Raw genomic sequence first — 18946 nt, 5'->3', positions numbered from 1 at the left:
CAAATGTCAGCACATTTGGTGGAATCAAAATACACCTTTATCTTAAACTTACAGATAGATATATTGTTGTCAGACAGATTCTGTAAATATAATGCCTCTGTTCGAAAACACTTGATAGACATAGTTTGGAAGATTCTTGGGAATTACATATTTGAAGCCATGCTTAATTTGTCTGAGTTACTCATTACAGGACTGATGTAAAAAGCATGATATTAGATAAGCAAAATAATTGCAATATGAATATAGAAAAGACTGAAGTGATCTTCTACTTCAGATCTTGCATTAGTCACTATTGTCCTGGTTTTATTTTTATTTTTTTAGTTCAGTCACAACCATATTTTCACTGTACTGAAAATGCCTCAAGTATGGGTTTTCAACATGCAGTGCACGAAGTAGCTTTGTAGTTTGTTAAAGTTTTTATAACAGCACTTGTGAAGAAACAATAAAATAATCTAGGTCTTGTGCAACTGACCATTGCATGTGTTCTTCTCTGACTTCTGCTCTTCAAAAATAAATACAGATCAGAATCAAATCAGTTAGGACCCATCTACTTCCAAACCTATTTGTAGTGGAACTAAGAAATAACCTTTTCTATGTATTTTAACAGAAATGTGGATCTTCCTTTCTCAGAAATATAGATCTTTTTCTTTAGGTAAATTGATTCCTAAAATACCTAAGAAGACTGACTATTTTGAACTGAAGTAAAAAAAAAAAAACAAACAAACAAAACAAACCAGGAAACCCCAAATCTGTTAGCCCAAAGATACGGCTGACTTTCTGTGTCATACTTGAGAATTTCTCCAAATAGGTATAATCAACCTTCAGTACAAAAAGAAAGAACTATGCATAGGAATTAAAATTTGCACATTTGCAAGGAGGATCCCTATACAGCAATGACAAAGTTGCTGTTGGAACTATGAAATTTCCACAAAAAAAAAAAAAAGAAAAAAGCCATCTTCATAGGGGTAAATAAGCTGCTACATCTGAAACTAATCCCCAAACGACACAAACATAATGTGCTTTATGTGCCTCATAGCCTTATGAAGGCACACAGTAGCAAGACAAACTCAGTAGTTTTTTTCAAACATAACATTTAATCATTTTCTTTGCCAGAGGTAATGCTTCTGTAACTGTTTTCGCTGGATACTGATAGGCTCTGGCATGAATTAGACAGGCATTTTTTTTTTTTATTCTATTTTACCTCCTTAGTTTTCCCAAGCACCATTCAAAAGACTTTACTCTCTGTTTCCATGCAACTTTCACCTACAGAAAAAGTTTGCTTATAAAACCTTATTCTCTCTTATTCTGGGTTTTGCTTTCTTTCCAACTTCTTGTCTCTTTCCCTTCTTCCCTGGATTATTTTTTTTTTTTTTTCTCCACAGTAGAGGTAAATTTTAAAAACCATTGCTTCAATACCAGAACACCATTTAGATAAAGACAGCATTTACATACATATATATATAGAAGTATTTACAAGACTTTTTAAGAACAAAATATCATGAACTGAATGCCTACAGTACATGAGAGAGATGAGATTTTCAAAGCTTTGCTTACTGAAAAGGTTTTTTGGTAACACTCTAATTTTTTGAATATTGCATTCCATTATTTTTGTAGTTAACATTTTATCTCCCTTTTCCTTATTTTGCTTAAAACGTAATCATTAAAGAAAAACTAATGGCTTGGAGAAAAAAAAACCATCATCATTGGTACATGGGTACCAATGAATGGCTAAATTGTGGCATAGGACAACACTGTTTTGTGTAACCAGTCACATTAGCATAAACTAAGCCTCATAAAAAGTGACTATACAAGAATTCCCTTAAAACTGAAGTTAATAATTATAACAGGGTAGTTTATAAAATGGTAATGTATTTTTTTTCATAAAGGCTGTAAATATATGCACAGCACATTAAAGTCATAAGGCATTCTACTTTTAGTTGTAGTAAGGAAATCTGTATGTTATTAAGTTATAACTTACAATAAGCCTCAAAGAAAGATACAATATAAAGAATTTTCAAATGTGGTTAAATCAATGCATTATTTCAAACACTTTGAAGCATACTCAGAGAATGTTTTAAATTGTATTTTAGAAATGTCCAATTTATAAACATCTAAAATTTTGTCTTTTTCATTCCTTTTTACATATTTTTATGAGAAAAATCTGAAAACTTATATACTGTGTACAAATTCTGCTCTCACAGATGCCAGTGACAAATCTTCCATGGGTATCAGAAGGAGCAAGATCAGATACAAGTAAGCACAGGCTTTGTGCATCTTAGTGCAGTACCTACCATCCACGTTATTGTCAGCTCTCGATTGCTTCCACCCCCTCCTCCAACATCAGAAGGAGCCACATTAGGTGCTAGAAAAATAGAAGAGATGACAAAACTTACTTACTACAAAGTATGCAGTCAGTAAAATATCACTATTTACATTTCTTTTTACAGTACCCAATGAACACTCTTGGCACACACAATTAAAATAACGATAGTCTGTACCAGCTGTCAGAACCTGTGGTCTTTACAAGTCTAATATATAGCTACTGCTGCAGGAAATATTCCAGTTCTAACCATAGCCAGCAATCATTTTTCTTTTTAACTATATTCTCTACAAATATTTAATCAAATATTTAGAAACTCAATACTCCTCATAGGTCCTCAGAGAAGCACTGCACATTGTTCTTGTGCTTCCTCATATGTCGGTATGCCAAGAGCTCAAGCACTCAGGACTTACTTACACATGTATTTACCTTAACAGACTGTGATCAGCTTCATCTACTTCAATGAATTTACTTGCAATGTGTAAGATTAAACCCATGGCTATATCTTTGAAGCATCTGGCAACCTAATCCTACTGTAGATTAGCGGCATACGTCTTCTTTATTGGCATGTTCAGAATGGGTAGATGCATTAACTATATGCCCTATCTACATGAACATGTTCTTTGTGTTAGAAATTCTTATATGATCAGGCATTTTCTCCACTAATGAGTGAATGTCACAAGATAGTAAGGGGATAGCTCCTAAATGCTCTCACACTATTTGAGTAAGATATTTGCTGAGGTCTTCTCTGAGGGTCAGCTGAGGAGAAACATAAAGCAGAGATAAATTCATTTTCAGTAAGGATAAAAATATGTAAGAATACATTTGAAATTGAAATCAGCATTCAGTGCATGGTTTGTGCTATTTATTTCTGGCCTTTCAGAAAACAAATTACGTGAGAACGAGACTAAACATACATATCTTGACAATTCCAGAGGAAGCTTGAACTTATTACTCTACCTTTAGTTACTAGTGAAATACACACTAGTCACATTATCTATTATAATCATGTAACTTTAGCGCTTAAGTAGTCAAAGAAGATACACAGGCTACCAGAGAAGAGAAAACGGACTGTCTAGTGTCCTAGAAATTACCCTTTTCAAGAGAATCTCTCTCATTCTCTCAACCATCAAACCCAGGTTTCTCTCTCCATTATGAGCAGGTTACTTATTCATACAGCTATACTTAGGCAATTACTCTAATATCCAGAAGCTAATATATACAAAAGCAGACTTTGAATCACTGAATTACAAGAAATCATTGTGAAATGTGTTATTGATGAAGCAAGCAGATTTCATTAAAAAGAAAAATTATAGCACACATTCTTAACATGCTAAGAAAAGTCACTGAAATTACAGTTATCTAAAAGAGTGACTTCAAAACAGAAGAAGACTGATAACATTTGAGTTTAACACACATTATTTGCCACCCATACAGTACAACAAAGATGCAGCACTGATTAACAAATGTTTAAAATAACTACAGTGTGTGGATATGGGTTGTTGGTGCAATAAAATACTCACCTTCTTCAGATTTACATCAAAATGCACATGCAGTGCTGGTTCTGTAGCACCATGAAAGCTGAGAGTCCAACCCAAATCCTGTTATTGCTGCTTATAACAAATCCACCTCCTGGCAGAAAATGCACTTGGGCACAGAAGTTCATCTGCAAATTTATACTACTTTATACCCTACTTTGGCATGGCCAGAAGTGCTGGCTGATGCCTAGAAAGACTACATTAACATTTTGCTTTGTTTCATCAAAAATGTCTTGCTGTGAGATGACAATGTTGCTGTGCGTGGGGAATCAGATAACAAACTACCTCTTGCAAAAGCACTACATCCTGTGCATCCTGTTACAAAACTGGATTTTTTTTGGGAGGTTACAATGAATACCATGAAAACTGTGAACTGAAGGACACTACCACTATTCGACATGTGAGCATTATTTCCCCCTCCTTTTGTGTTTCTTTTCTGACATTTCATAAATGTTTACTGTGCACCAAGCACTCCAGGAAGCATGTGTAGATTTCTCACTTGGATTCCTGGGCCTTCAAATACAGCTGTTAAGTCACAAAGTGTTTGATGTTAGCAGTCAATTTTATAGGCAATTTCCTTCTACTTCAGTGTTAAAGTTCTGTGGCTTTTCCCTCCCTGTCCATATTAATTTAACAAATTTGTATTTCCTTTCTCCTTAAGCAACAAAATTTTTACTGGACCAGATGTGGGTCTTTTTTATTAAATATCTTGAAATTTGCAATGCAAGTACATTTTATTTTGAAAATACTGTCTAATCAAAGTAATGACCTAGCAGGCTTCATTACAAAAATTAATTTTAACACTTAATTTTGAGATTTTAGTTTCAAATCTCAAGCTATGGAACAATTGTAAATATATTTAGGTTGCGCATGGGTGCTAATATGTGTTAAAGAGGATATACTGGTGTTAATATGTGTTAAGGAGGATATACTGGTATATAGTCTTTTTGCAGTGATACATCACCTCCTAGAGCACTGCTATCTCCTTTGTACAGTCAACTCAAAATGTATTATCTTGAATAACAACATCTAATTCCTGATTTTTGAAAATTCATTTTAAAAAGGATGTGCTTGAGACTAAAGGATATCCTTAAATATGCTCTGAGATTTTAATACTGAGTAATTAGACTGATAAGAGCATATGTTGAGTCAGATAATGTCACATCTTTGATGTGGAGTGAGAAAACACAATTCCAAACCTTCAATCTCAGAAAAATGGCATTATCCAGTATAACACACATCCTGGCACGTATTCTTCAGTTAGAATACAAACCAAACAGCAATTGTGCATTTTCCTTGTTCAATACGCATGTTTTTTTCCCAAGTCCTGCACCCTGGTCCCAAGAATGTGCATGCATTCATACATACACAGCCTGACACAGATACAGTGAGAGGTCTCTGAAAGATACAGTGTATTTCTATTTCAGCAATGGAGGCAAATTTGGTGTTTGTATCATGATGTTTCTTTTCTGTCTGCTTTGATACTATCACATCTGGAGGGTCTGGTATTTGCTGACTAAAATCTACAGTAGTGGGTGGCTGAAAATATATTCTCTGGACTTGCATCTTATAATGTGTTTTGTTTTGTTTTTTTTTTTAAATGAAAACCAAATTACAAAATTGATTAATAAAATTACAAAAATTTTGTTTACGTACGAGCGCCTTCAGTTCTAATTCTCTGCGACGGCATACTAGGTTCTCCTGTCCCCAGAGTGTTTGTTGCTATTATCCGGAACTCATACTCCATCCATGGAATTAAATCAATCACAGTAGCAGATTCCATATTTCCTTCAATATCTGCTGGTTCTAAAAAAAAATAAGATTTTGCTTTAGAAAACTGCATTTTTACACTAGGATCAGCCAACAATGTGGTTGATTTCAGCAAAACTACTGCTATTCTGCAGTCACACAGAGACAACTGAAAGAAACTTGATGTTGTATGTTGGGAATACTGCATTTTACAAGAAGTACTCATGGCAGTAACTAGGAATTTGGAAACTATGACACTATATAATATAAACCCTTAGAGACCTGTATGTTTTAACTAGGTGTGAACCAGCAAACACAGTAGATGTAGTTATGAAATATACTTACTAATTACATATTGTAGTTGCAGAATTTCATTTTACCTACAGACAAATGCAATGAGAAATCTGGAATGCAAAACCAGTAAAATAAAAATTCATGATATAGACATGGATATAGACATGCAAATGTAGGGTTCGATCAGCTGATAAAGAGTGATTTATAAATTGCAGTCCTATTTGGTGTACCTTATTAGAGAGCACATTACAACTTGCTACTTAGTTCAGATCCAGCAAGGGTAAAGACTTCTTTACCATAAGTAATTCATGACTGTCTACAGTTCACAGACAATAGGGGTTGTTTCTATAGCTGCCTGCAGTTATAGAAAGACAGAGGGTTTTCATTTATTATGTGGGTGAAGAGTGGTTTGTCAAATTAGCCTTGGATTCAGGGGGAGATGAGAAATGAGAGATTCTGCACTGGGAAGTTAATTTGTAATTAGAGTATAAATGTGATGACTGCAAAAAAACTCAGGCATGTCAGTGTAAGGATGGTGACACAACATTCCTCTACCTAATGATCTTTAAATTTTTCATTCCAAAGTGAAGCCCTGTAGGAGAAAGAAAACTACTTTCCATTTTATTTCCTCCTGCCCACCAGCCTCTCTCATCCTTAACTCAAATTATTTTTCTGTCCAGTCAGTAGAGCCATTGTAAACCTCCTATGGCATTCAAGCCATGATATAAATTTTTCATTCCTTTTTAAGGGGCACATTCAATCTCTTCATTTAATCATAATGTGTCACAAATTCCCAGAATAATTATGAACACTCAACACAATGAGAATCTGATTTCCTTAACTGGGAAGAGCAACATAAATGTAAACAACTTGTTACATAACCCATTCAGACATATTTCCGTATTGTGAAGTAGACACACTCGATGTTATGCAACCTGAGATGAATGATTTGGGTTGGGAATAATGGTAGTAGCAATAACAATAATAATTCCAAAGTGCAACGCCAAAGTATATTTTTTTTTGTTCCACACACTGAAAATTAGCAGCATTAAATGATAGCCTAAACACTGATGAAAGATCAATTTGGACTGTTCATCATGTGACTTTCCTATTAAAGTGAAGACTGAGCCAAGCTGGGAGGAGCCAAAAAATTAAGTAAAAGCTGGCAGTGGTGCCAGTGATGGTTACTATGGTGATTTTACCTATTTTTTGAGGGAGTCATCTATTAATCAGAATTACTCAGTGCAGTTCAAATGAAAAACCAATGATTTTGAAAACACCAGAATAGTTAACTTAAACTTTTCAACTGCCAGCTTTTTAAAAAAGTAATTCAACAATCTAGATTCCTACCTGCTCAACTCACCATGTGAATCCCACTCAGCATGATACAGGATAACTCAAAGTCTGACTACATGTCTCAATGACTACCTCATTAATTCTGTAAAGCGGTAGAACTTCAGAGGTACAGAGAAGTGCAACCTATCATGTGTGTAATACTGCAAATAGAGAATCTTCCTGAGAAGTGAGATGGGTTCAAGTGTCTGCTCTGAACCAGAGCAAAGATCTGAATCCAATACTTGTATCTCCTACCCACATTTCTAGTTCAGTAACACACAACACAAAAGGAAGCAAGATCAGAGCTGCCACCCCTTTTTACAATTTATCCTGAGAAAAGTAGAGGCTAGTCTAAAAGGATCCTCCCTCCTGTGTAGGAGGAGCAAATCATCAGTTATTTGAACAGCTCTAATTTCTACAATATTTTTTAATTTTCTTTTTAAAGTTCAAAGAATTCTCTTCTACAGAAGCTACTTAATAAGATAGAATTATATAAGAGCCCTGGGGGAAGTGGTTAGGGGCTCTGGAGCTCAGGTGGTCTTTTCATCAATTCTCCAGGGTACAGGGGAGGACCTAAAAAAAGCTAGGAGGATTAGCCAGGTTAATAACTGGTTAAAAGGGTGGTGCCATAGTCAGGGGTTTGGGTGCCTTGAACACGGGACCCAAGTTTGTAGGCCAGGTCTAGTGGGGGCTGGTGGAGCTGCTCTCATGATAAAGAAGGGAAAGAGCAGTTTTGGTAGGAGGCTTGCCAGACTGGTCAAGGAGGCTTTAAACTAGATGTGTTGGGGGAGGGGGCATCATTCCATCCTAACACACCCAGTCAGTTGCCAGAACCTACAATAAATGCTTAGAGCAATGTAGAGATATCCCAGCCGCTCCAGCCAATGAGCCGGCTTCAGTTGGAGCTCGGCTCAGATGCCTCTATACAAATGCCCGTAGCATGGGGAACAAACAAGAGGAATTAGAGATGCGTGCACGTCTATGGGGGTATGATATAATAGGCATCACAGAAACATGGAGGGATGGCTCCTACGGCTGGAGTGTTGGAATGGAAGGTTACAGGCTCTTTAGAAAAGACAGGCCTGGCAGGTGGGGAGGGGGAGTTGCCCTTTATGTTAGGGATAGTCTGGAGAGTATGGAACTCTGTCTGGGGACAGGTGAGCAGTCCACAGAGAGTTTGTGGGTCAGGGTTAAAGGGAATATAGCTATGGGAGACATTACTGTGGGGATCTGTTACAGACCACCTGATCAAGGAGAACTTGTGGATGAAACACTCTACAGACAGATAGGAAAAGCCTCACGCTCGCAGGCCCTTGTTCTCATGGGTGACTTCAACCACCCTGACATCTGTTGGAAGGACGGTACAGCCCGGCACAAGCAATCCAGGAGGTTCCTCGATTGTGTGGAAGACAACTTCCTTCTGCAAGTAATAGAGGAGCCGACAAGGAGAGGTGGCATGCTTGACCTCGTGCTCACCAACAGGGAAGGGCTCGTTGGAAATGTGACGCTCCAGGGCAGCTTTGGAAGCAGCGATCACAAGATGGTTGAATTTGAGATCCTCAGGACAGTGAGAAGAGCGTGCAGCAAGCTCACTGCCCTGGACTTCAAAAGAGCAGACTTTGGCCTCTTCAGGAACCTGCTTTGGAAGGTTCCATGGGATATAGCCCTAGAGGGCAGAGGGGCCCAAGACTCTTGGTTGATATTCAAGGATCACCTGCTACAAGCTCAGGAGTGTTGCATCCCAACCAGAAGGAAGTGCAGCAGGAGGGCCAGGAGACCTCCTTGGATGGATAAGGAGCTCCTGAGGAAAATTCAAATGAAAAAAGAGGCTTATAATAAGTGGAAGCAAGGACAGGTGGCATGGGAAGAGTACGGGGATGTTGTCCGAGAAGCTAGGGACCAGGTTAGGAAAGCTAAGGCCCAGTTAGAATTAAACTTAGCTAGAGGTATTAAAGATAACAGGAAGGGATTCTACAGGTACATAGCAAATAAAAAACAGACTAGGGAGAATGTAGACACCCTCAGGAAGCTCTCGGCAGAACCCGCTACACAGGATTTGGAGAAGGCTGAGGTTCTGAATGACTTCTTTGCCTCGGTCTTCACTGCCAAAGGCTCTGACCAAACCACTCCAGTCTTGGAAGGCAGATGCAGGGACTGTGAGAATGAAGACCTTGGGCCCACTGTAGGAGAGGATCTGGTTCGAGACCATATTAAAAACCTGAACGTACACAAGCCCATGGGACCTGATGAGATCCATCCGCGGGTCCTGAAGGAGCTGGTGAATGAAGTTGCTAAGCCACTGGCCATCATATTTGAGAAATCATGGCAGTCAGGTGAAGTTCCCAACAGACTGGAAAAAGGGAAATATAACCCCCATTTTCAAGAAGGGGAAAATGGATGACCCGGGGAATTACAGACCAGTCAGTCTCACCTCTGTGCCTGGCAAAATCTTGGAGCAGATTCTCCTGGAAGGCATGCTAGGGCACATGAAAAAAACAAGGTGCTTGGTGACAGCCAGCATGGCTTCACTAAGGGGAAATCCTGCCTGACCAATTTGGTGGCCTTCTATGATGGGGCTACAGAACTGATGGACAGGGGTAGAGCAGTTGATGTCATCTACCTGAACTTGTGTAAAGCATTCGACACTGTCCCACACAACATCCTTGTCTCTAAATTGGAGCAACATCAATTTGATGGATAGAACACCCGGTGGATAAAGAACTGGCTGGATGGCTGCACACAAAGAGTTGTGGTCAGTGGCTCAGTGTCCAGCTGGAGACCAGTAACGAGTGGTGTCCCTCAGGGATCGGTGTTGGGACCGGTCTTGTTCAACACCTTCGTCGCTGACATGGACAGTGGGATTGAGTGCGCCCTCAGCAAGTTTGCCGATGACACCAAGCTGTGTGGTTCGGTTGATACCCTGGAGGGAAGGAATGCCATCCAGAGGGACCTTGACACGCTTGTGAGGTGGGCTGATGCCAACCTCATGAAGTTTAACCATGACAAGTGCGAGGTCCTACACGTGGGTGGGAGCAATCCCAGGCACAGCTACAGGTTGGGCAGAGAAGAGATTCAGAGCAGCCCTGTGGAGAAGGACTTGGGTGTGTTGGTGGATGAGAAAATGAACATGAGCCGGCTTCAGTGTGCGCTTGCAGCCTAGAAAACCAACCGTATCCTGGGCTGCATCAAAAGGAGCGTGACCAGCAGGTCGAAGGAGGTGATCCTGCCCCTCTGCTCTGTTCTCGTGAGAGCTCACTTGGAGTATTGCCTGCAGTTCTGGTGTCCTCAACGTTAAAAGGACATGGAACTGTTGGAACAAGTCCAGATGAGGGCCATGAGGATGATCAGGGGACTGGAGCACCTCCCGTATGAAGACAGGCTGAGGAAGTTGGGGCTGTTCAGCCAGGAGAAGAGAAGGCTGCATGGAGACCTCCTAGCAGCCTTCCAGTATCTGAAGGGGGCCTATAGGGATGCTGGGGATGGACTCTTCATTAGAGACTGTAGTGACAGGACAAGGGGTAACGGGTTAAAACTCAAACAGGGGAAGTTTAGGTTGGATATAAGAAGGAAATTCTTTCCTGTTAGGGTGGTGAGGCACTGTAATGGGTTGCCCAGGGAAGTTGTGAATGCTCCATCCCTGGCAGTGTTCAAGGCCAGGCTGGACAAGGCCTTGGGTGATATGATTTAGCGTAAGGTGTCCCTGCCCGGCAGGGGGGTTGGAACTGGATGATTTTAAGGTCCTTTCCAACCCTAACGATTCTATAATTCTATAAGAGATAGGAAGGAACTGGGACCTTCTAGTTCTATCTTCCAAGGTACTTTAACGTGTTATGTATTGGTGCTACCTGCTGGAGGTAATTATATACAATAGAGCTACATACACTACATATTCTAGGAGAGAAATATGATTTAAGGCAGTAGGCATAGTATTTTTAACTTTTTACTTTAAGAATGTAACAATTTTTCAGGCAAATATGTCAGTCTATTTCTTTGACATCTACCTCTGTAGTTTCAAGGGACAACTTAAATGAAAGGCAGTAGCTGAAACTACTTCTATTCTTAGTATTTAGAAATGCTGAGTATGTGATGCCCTGATTACACAGAATTCACTTCAGTTTAATTTATTACAGTGGCATAATCATATTGACAGGACAATTCTTTATAGCTTGTGGCAATTCTATCCTTTATAAAGTATTCAAAGATGCTACTAGTTTAAAAATATTTTAATGATTTATGTGTTTATGTTAAACCTTGCAAAAAACTGTACATTAGCATGCCCTGTGTTCAGGTAGGTGCATCCTCAACTGCAATTATGTGGCACAACAATGACATCCAGTGGTTAGAAGGATAATCTTAGCTATGTTTTCTCTAGGGATGCCAGTTTAATGCAACTGGAACTCAGCCTGTTCCCAGGAAAAGGCAGACAATTTTAACCAACTTTCAGCATAACAAATATAGAAATAAAGACACCTGTTTGTCATCAAAATTAACCTGTAAATAAATCTTTAATGATTCTAGCAGCTGATGTGTAATGTTTCAAGCAACAAGGAAAGAGGCAAAAAACAGGTAAAAACTCTGTGCTGTTCTTTTCTGTATTTCTTGATATTCAGTTCAGGCCTTCAAAGTCTTCGGAACAAACCTATTGACAACTTACTGACAGGATGGTACCTGCTCCCAAACCCTGTAGCAGACATTAATAGCATCCCCGTTATATTTTTATTATTATAATTTTCTGATTAGACAAGTTTTCTAACAATCAAGCACTTAAAAACCTATTGGCTTTACTACTTCTGACATTACTCTGACCTGTTTTGGCATCTTTCCACTCTTCGGATAGAAAGGTTTTTGACTGGATAGTGTATTTAGAAATTGGGCTATGATTGTCTGTTCCACGACTCCAGGTAAGTGCTACAGCAGTGTCTCTGATTTCTTCTACTCTTATACCTCCGGGAGGGCCTGGAGGGCCTGAAATAAAAAACAATGGCAGTCAGCTCAATTAACAAATTAAATATTCTGAAAATGAACATTCATCAAATTTGATACTTTTACTTCTAAGATACAAGGCTTTTGAGACTCTCTACTTAAGAACAGGTTGAAAAAAATATATACATTTTAATGCTCTACAGAGTGATTCAGAGATAAATGCTCTTGCATCTAACAAATACCAAATGAAACTTCCATGACTCTGGCCTAAGTAGTAGAATTTCATGCCAAAATGTGGAATCCACCACATTCACTGAACTAAAAGCAATCTTGCGAACTACATGGGTGAAATCAAACAACCACTGTGCTCCAGAATCACCGCACAAAGACCATGGAACAGAAGCACCAAAGGAAAACATTTTCCACAAAGTAGCCATTCCACATCTGCCCTTTCAGTCTTGATCATCAAGAAGGACCTGTAAAATAATTTCTAAAGAGTATTTCTTTTTCTTCAGAAGACAGATACTTGCAAAGATTAATTTCAAATTTCATGGCTCTAGTGAATATAAAAAGTCATGAACTAAATACCGGTGTTGGCCTGATGGCACATTACTATGCCCCCAGCACCCAGCTAAATCATTATAGGTAGAAGTTGCTTGTCTTAAACTAGCTCACAGTCTCATCTCTATGCTTTTCAAGTATCAAACAGTATTTCGGTTTAAACTGCCTACTTAAAATAGATATGTTAACATAACAGCAATTATTCTCAATCCATACTTTGCTTTAAGTTTGCTTGTTGTACTTCAGATCTGGAGACATTTGCCTCTGTTCTCAAAAGTTGCCTGTTTATTCCAGGTGTATCACTAAACCTAATAAATGGCATTACATCTCTTCACCAAAGCTCGTCTGTTTTATTTCTGAACAATAATGACAGAGAAAAACTGCTGAAGTGAATGCTTGCATTTTTCTTGGTGCATTTTTTAAATGTTAAAGATTTCCTTCTGATTGATTACTACTGCTCCCACTCCTCTGTTTTGTGTGGGTAACACTTTCATTGTGCTGTGACTTGGTCCCCCAAAGAGCGGCTAAATATGTAGATCAAAAGGAACAGGTGATTATTTTCATGGAATAGAAGGCTAAGAAGAGAGTGATGCAGGTGCATACATCTGTGAGTATAGGAATCTTTATCTGCAAAGACACCACAATGTTCAGCAAATTGTACTAAAACCCCTCAAACTTACAGTATTTCTGTAACCCAAAGCTTAGTACCTACTAACAAGCTTGGCCTATAGATATTTTCAGATCATTCTTTTAACGTTAACTCTTCTGGTTTTGTTATTATGCTTCTGTTTTATACGGTACACAGTTATGTGATATATATCAAGTGTTGTGTAAAAGCAGAGGCAATGCATTAGAACTTTTGAGAAGTATTTTCTGATTCCACATTCAGAGGTTATAATAAGCCAACATGATTCAGGTAATTATCCAACAATCTGATTGAACTGGTCCCAGGACATATTTAAAAACCAAACAATAACAGGATATATTTCTCTGCAGTACTTACAGAGAGACCACAGAAAACCAAAACAAAAACAACTCAACAAAAAGAATGGAATGAGATTTCTACATCAGATCTAAACACGAAGTGTGACGAACTTATCTTCAGCTCTCGAGCTCCTTATTTTCTCTATAAATCTGAGCAAAAGGAATAAAATAAAACTAACTGAATTAAAAAAAAAAACAACCCATACTACCATATATTGTTGTTCCTTGCATTCAACTTATTTATCCTTATAACAACCAAGTGATTCCATTCCTGACTCCAAAAGTATTGAAATTTAGACTGGTTATGTAAAGAACATATATGCCATTAGTTAAAAAAAAAAAAAAAAGACCATGGACACATAATCTGTTTGGATATAGCTTATGACTTCGACATCGACATTCAAATTCCTGATTGTTTTTTCTAAGATCCAAGAAGAGTTCCCATTTAGTATCCTTGGAAAAATACACTTCAGTTGACTACTGGATTGCTCATAACCAATTTCTATTAAAATTCAAATACTGGCATTAAAAACTAATCTACTAATTAGCTGTCCTTGGACCTCCCTTTCAAGGCAAGGACTACATGCATCTACATTTTATGCATGTACTACTACATAATACATGCAATGGGAAACTGCCTCTTACTCTTCACTGACAATGCACAAAGTAGAAGTTGTTGCAAAAAGCTGATTTTTAAGATGAGGGTCTTTAGTCAGCTCCTCCCTGGTAATGTGTCTACTTGCTAGCCTAGCTCTTAGGTAGGTATGGCCTGAGAGACATGTTCTCCTGCAAGATTGTTCATTTCAAAAGCCCTCAAGATGGAAGATATGAAAAGGTTTATCAGTGCCAGGACCTTTTTTCCTCCGTTTTTAGGAGTTACCTCTTACAGCTTCCCACCTCACTATCAAAGTTTCTGAAAATGGCACGTGTCAGGAAACACCAAGGGCCAGATGTTCCCTCAGGAAAAATGATTCAGGACCCATGAGTAATGCAAGGATTGGTAGTTCCTTCAACAGTGGGGCGCAGTCTTGCAGGATCTGAATACAGCGAGCAGGGCTGGGTGTTGATATGGCAGTGCTTGGTACTGCAAGCAATGAATCACGTGCATTCAGGTGACAAACTAATGCATATACCCAAGCCGTCCATCCAGGAGGCAAGCTACCTACTACATAGGTCTGAAGCCCAACCAGGAAGCATGTCAGAGACAGAGCTGGAAGCAGGTATGTCTGTAACATAGCTCCAGCCAGGGCGAAAGGTCCAGAGCTCAGCTTAAGAGGGCTCATGGGCCTATGGGTAGCTGTGTGGATGGGTGTCCTGGTGAGGCTGGTCATAGTCATTAAGGCTGGGTGGGGAACCTAGGGGTGAGAGTCTTCAGTGTACTAATATCACTAGCAAGTCTCCTGGACACAAGAGCAATGTTAATACTCCAAGGTCACACAAATAGTTTTGTGTCAAAGTATCATCATGTGCCTGCATGAACATTGGTCATCCTTTACTACTTCATTGAGAAGATGCTCTATGTCTTCATATTCTGCTGTTGCTTCTTCCTACAAATGCAGTGAAACTACAATGTCAACTTTTGTCATATTTCATCAGATGTTTAAGTTTGCCTTGTAAGGTGCCGAGTCTTCCACTGACAAAAATCGTAGTGAGAATTACTCAGCACTAAGCAGAACAGTGTTCATTGTATTAAAATCCAAATGTTGAGCATAAAATGAGTGCTAATTTCTTCAAACAACCTCAGAACTATGATTCTAATTATAATTACCAGGTTGGAGGAAGAATCAGAAGCTTGGTAACATTTCATCTCATCTCTCTTTTTATTTTTGAAATGAATTGCTTACATAATACTAAGGCGCATGAACGGGCCTTTCTCTTTTTCTTTGTAGATGCATTCCCAGTTTCACCACTTCTGTATTTGCTTTGACATTTCATCCAAAACTGATGACATTTCACTGTCTGTTAAGACCCAGCAAAAATGAAATACAGAAAATCCACAGCATCCTCAGATGACAGATTCAGAATCAAGGCACAAGCTACATTTGTGTCTTGATTCTGCTATACAGCTCTTTAGTATTATCAAAACATGGGGCAAAGCATGACAACAACATGGCTCCAAGTACGACTGCTTTGAATTGTCAGCATTAGAGTGCATTAGCACTTCAGAACCTGTTATACCTTTAGGCACAAAACAGAGTAAAATACCCAAAGGACATGAATTAACTCATGCTATTGAAACCACGAATCATAACAGATGTGTAGGACATACCCTATGTACAAGCACAGTGTTTTGAGACCACATTAGCACTTAACAAATGTGAATTAGTTAATAATGGAGTGGTAACCTTAACCCCAAATGTCCTGGTTTCTCTCATTTCAAAACTAGGAATCCTTTTAATGTAGGTCTACCATTATACACAATAATTTAATCTGTAAAGCTTTATGGGAAAAAAAGAAGTGACTTCTTAAAGATATTATACAGTGGATACATTGAAATGATACTTAAAATAATTTTCTAATAATGAAGACCAAATTAAACTGTCAAAAAATTACTGTAACATAAGGGAAATATTAATAATAAAAAATATTTATTGCTTTTCAGGAAAACATGTGTTCAGTTGGACCTCTAAACATCTGGAATAGAATCAGTGCCCAGAGTGGACTTTAAGGATTTTGCATGTTCATGCACTCCCCATTTTAATTTCTCATTTTATGGTGACAAACAACATATTCTAAACAACCAGAAACACTGCTTGTCCAGGTGAAAACCAGACACGTTTCTGTATTACCTGCAGAACCTTACCTCTTACCACAAGGTCAGCTGAAGCTGAGGAGTTGTCCACAATGGTCTGAGCAGTGCATGTGTACCTCCCTGCATGCCGCAGCTGAACATTTTTAATGAGCAGCTCACCATTGGATTTAATCTGTCACAAAAAAAGCACTTAGTGAAGCTGATAAACATTCCTGTACACCAATGTGATACCTGTCTACTCATTCCTCCCAGCTGATAATACAGTGGTTGCTATTTCCAAAAAGCAAGTGCTTACCTGGAGAACAGATCACCCTCAAAGATACATCTGATTTATACAACAGCTATTGAAATTACACTGTGTTTCCCGAGGAGATGCGCTCTTTACTGAACATGACAAAACCCAGGCGTCTTAGTAAATGTTTTTTTACAAGCCATCATCTCCCTTTTCCTTTGCGAAGCCCATATCTGAACATTAAATTTAGTTAAAAATTCTTTTCATAAAGAGCAGCCAGATAAATTTTCTGCACCATTACTTGCCTTTTTATGTATGTTTATATGATAACATCATGGAGTTCTACTAACAGAGCAGGATACTGCTTGGCTCCTCCTTTACAAGCATTAACCCAGTACGAAAGTTTTTATCTCAGAGAGGCTAAAATCACAGCCTAAATAAACATGCACCAGAGATACTAAAATGCAGCAACTGTGAACAAACGATGTCACATCTCCTTAGAGGAAAGACCATCCCTGCTGGTAATGTACAGGTTGATGACAGCAACTGTAGCCCCCATGTTGGGAGGGTGGGCTGCAGGGGCTCTGGGCCAGCACTGAGACAGCATAGTCCAGGGTGGCCCCTTCCTTTGGTGACCTGGGATGGGTGCACACAGACAGCACTGAAGTTAAGCCTCAGGGAGGGCCGATCCCCTCTTGCGGAGCTGCGGTGGAGCTGAAATGCTTCCTTGCAGGGCCCACCAGAGCTACGGCTCCCATCATGGCACACCCAATCCTGACCTGCTGAGTGGACAGCTAACCTTGCTGGTGAGGCCCCTGCTTTTTCCCTGGTTCAGCTCTCCCTGCTGGCTGGCAAATGGCAGCAAGACCTTCAGGGAAGAAATCTACTATTCAGTTAGGCTCATACACTCATCATCATCACCATCACAGACCCTAATTCTTCCTCAACACTCTTCAATAATGCTGAACTACTAGGAAAATATATAGCTGTGTTTGCAGATGGTGCACTATCTGCTGCTACCTGTGGTTGTACAGATAAGCAAACTGAATAAAATATTTCTGTCCTATGACACTTCTGTGAACCCACTGATTAACTAGGTATGCACCTGTAAAACAAGGAGTAGAGCAGAGAGCATTACATATGCCACAGCTATTCTCAATGAAAACCACATTTTATATTAAGACATTTATAAAAATGTTTAAAAATAATGCACTTGAAATATTTTGCTTACCTACCCTGGATTTTATTGCAGAAAAATACTTTCATATAAGTCAAAATGCTACAAAAGATTAACAGCTGGATGTATACCTCACTATACCAAAAGGGGCAACATTCAGATTCCCTAATTCACTGCACATTGTTCAGAAATATAATTAAGAAAAACCCAAACAACCCAAACACTGAGAAACCTTCACAGGAACAAAAGGAATTCAGATGCAAAATGGTACGTAAAATGGAAATTGACAAGTATCTAGGTGTAAGAACTAGTGTTACCATGAAAGTTTCTAGGTAACAACAAAGACCTTCAATACAATCTCAAATATTGTGGGCTGAAATTAGTGTCTCTGCATTTAGACATTATGAAGAAATAAAATAAAGCTATGCCATACAGTTTATGTACCCTGATTGGAAGGGGGTAGGGGCGGTGGGGAAGTAAGGTTATATCTGTCCAAATGTTCTGAAACTAGAATGCCAGTTGAGACTCTCTATTTAGGGGAGATGAAAATAACCAGATAAAACTATACTTTTCCTTTCCAAACTCCAGCAAGGATTTTGGATGCCAGCTTCAAATTCTGCTGGCATAAAATTTCATCACAAAACGAAATATGTTAACACTAATTTTTACTTGTTTTTTTAATCCAACATAAGAATCCATATCTTTAAGAAATTCCTGAGGTAAAGCGGCGATTGGATAAAAGGAGAATCAAGCACATGTGAAATAAAATATGTAATTCTGGCCAGCAATACTTCAGGCAATTGCCTTAATAGGGTCAGAGAGAAATGCAGGTTACACTGTACCTTTTCAATTTTTGAGTGACACAAGTGTAGCTAGCAATGATCAGATTAGTTGGATCAGTGAACAATCCAATATTCTTGATATATCTCTGAACATTTTTTTATTAGCTATTATTAAACTATGCCCATGTGTCTATAGAGCTATATATATATATATTCACACTTCACACTCAAGACTAATATGTCAGGGCTTTTATCTAATTTGCCAAAGTGCAGGCAGGATGCAGAGATGAGGTGAGTCT

At 38.8% G+C, this 18946-nt stretch overlaps 1 protein-coding gene across 1 annotated transcript in view; it reads right to left on the bottom strand.

The window, feature by feature from the left end:
• Positions 1-18946, bottom strand: part of CNTN1 (contactin 1) — a 246688-nt gene that overhangs the window by 33049 nt on the left and 194693 nt on the right. The window contains exons 16-19 of the mRNA XM_062612293.1: positions 16508-16628; positions 12043-12201; positions 5515-5664; positions 2292-2362 (exon numbers count right to left, since the gene is read on the bottom strand). Of these exons, the coding sequence (XP_062468277.1) occupies positions 2292-2362; positions 5515-5664; positions 12043-12201; positions 16508-16628 (501 nt within the window). The remainder of the gene's footprint in view (positions 1-2291; positions 2363-5514; positions 5665-12042; positions 12202-16507; positions 16629-18946) is intronic.

Source organism: Pezoporus occidentalis, unplaced genomic scaffold, assembly GCF_034315485.1.
Source record: "Pezoporus occidentalis ecotype Australia unplaced genomic scaffold, CSIRO_AGI_Poc_V1 ctg100, whole genome shotgun sequence".
In the NCBI taxonomy this organism is placed as follows: Eukaryota; Metazoa; Chordata; class Aves; order Psittaciformes; family Psittacidae; genus Pezoporus; species Pezoporus occidentalis.
Note: the sequence above shows the minus strand (reverse complement) of the source record. Positions and strands in the feature narration are given on the sequence as shown.